The sequence below is a fragment of the Galeopterus variegatus genome, unplaced genomic scaffold (assembly GCF_000696425.1).
Source record: "Galeopterus variegatus unplaced genomic scaffold, G_variegatus-3.0.2 Scaffold12987, whole genome shotgun sequence".
Lineage (NCBI taxonomy): Eukaryota > Metazoa > Chordata > Mammalia > Dermoptera > Cynocephalidae > Galeopterus > Galeopterus variegatus.
In genome coordinates this window covers 14,766-16,205 of record NW_007739098.1, presented here as the reverse complement: position 1 = coordinate 16,205, position 1,440 = coordinate 14,766, and the positions used below count along the sequence as shown (strand labels likewise).

The window sequence follows — 1,440 nt, the reverse complement described above, 5'->3', positions numbered from 1 at the left end:
GGGGGAAGGCTTAGTTTAAAGCAGAAGACGGTTCTCCTGTCCACGGTAGTCTGAGGATATCGCTCTGGACTGAAAAACTCAGTATTTCTGCTTTCCTTCTTTAGGTAAAGTCATTTGTCATTTTCTTAATCCTTACAACAATGAAACTCAGTCTCACATCTGCATAGAGTTGATAAAATGTAAAGTCTGAAGTTGTTCTTAGGTTAAAAAAATGGAAGGGTAAAGAAGATGCTCTACTGTGTGGTAATCTACAGCAAGATTGACAGAAGTCTCTCCAAAGTCCTTGTTAGGGTATGTGGGCCCCAAAACTAGAACTTGAAAACTGAAAGAGCAAATAAATTATATAAATCCCACATTTTCACATATTGACAAGTCCAGGTACAAAATTATATATTCACAATCTGCTGCATTGCAGTTGGCAAGAAACTGTAAATACAGCAGGAAAAGTTTAGAAAGGATTTTCTTGGATCTGCTGCTGGAANCTACCTGCTGCCTCTCTGAGATTTTTGCCTTTTCCAATTAGGATTTTGACAATTAGAAGAAGGAAAAAGTTGTCTTACTGCTACTTTTATATTAAGGCTTGCAAACGAAACTGCTCCCCATCCTTCCCTTTTATCTGAGGTGAGGCAGTATAAAGCCTGGATGACTTTTAGAGAAGGAAGGAATAAATAAGACAGAAATGAATTTCTCACTAAAATGTGTGGGTCTCTCAGCAGGAACAGCCTGATCACTGTCGTAATCACCATGATTTGGATAGAGGGGCAAACTTACCTTTTTATTATGTCTCCCAAATCCTATAAAGAGAGAGAGAGGGGGNAAGAAACTGTAAATACAGCAGGAAAAGTTTAGAAAGGATTTTCTTGGATCTGCTGCTGGAATCTTTCCACATATTTTTCCTTCTACAGTATAAGGCAAGAGTGAGACTGGGTCTACAGGTTACACTGGAGGAGTAAAACCTGCTATTACAAAGTCAGAACAGGCAGAATCTGGACTGAAGAACCAGAAAAATAACAGAGATCAAACAGGATGCAGACTCCAGCAGGTACAAATGACTCTCATGCAGGCTGGTGTTCAGTACCCTGACTTCTTTCCTCAGTCCTTACCTGGAGCAGGGCCACATCAGCTTTATGGCACATTTTCTTCAGCTCCTCATACATTTCTTTCAGGAGTATCCCCCTCTCAGCCATTCTCGCTTCGCTTCTCTTGAGGTGCTGAAAAATTATCTTGCCTTCCTTTGCCAGGGTCTCTAAATGTTTCTGCTTTTCTTCATGGAGGTATTGATACACCTTAGGATATTCAGCCCTGATCATGACCATCCGCAGATTTACAAAACCCTGCAGTGACAATGGGTTAATTAGATCATGTGTCCAGATGGTTTCATTCTTTCCTTATCCCCTGTTCTTTGTCTCCTGTTCTGTACTGTTTTATCAAATGTAGTGT

General features: G+C 40.3%; 1 protein-coding gene across 1 annotated transcript in view; it reads right to left on the bottom strand.

The window, feature by feature from the left end:
* TRIM77 (tripartite motif containing 77) overlaps positions 1-1,440 on the bottom strand; it is a gene marked incomplete at its 5' end in the record, with an annotated part of 11,436 nt that overhangs the window by 4,547 nt on the left and 5,449 nt on the right. Inside the window, 2 exons of the mRNA XM_008563252.1 lie at positions 772-794; positions 1,104-1,334. Of these exons, the coding sequence (XP_008561474.1) occupies positions 772-794; positions 1,104-1,334 (254 nt within the window). The remainder of the gene's footprint in view (positions 1-771; positions 795-1,103; positions 1,335-1,440) is intronic.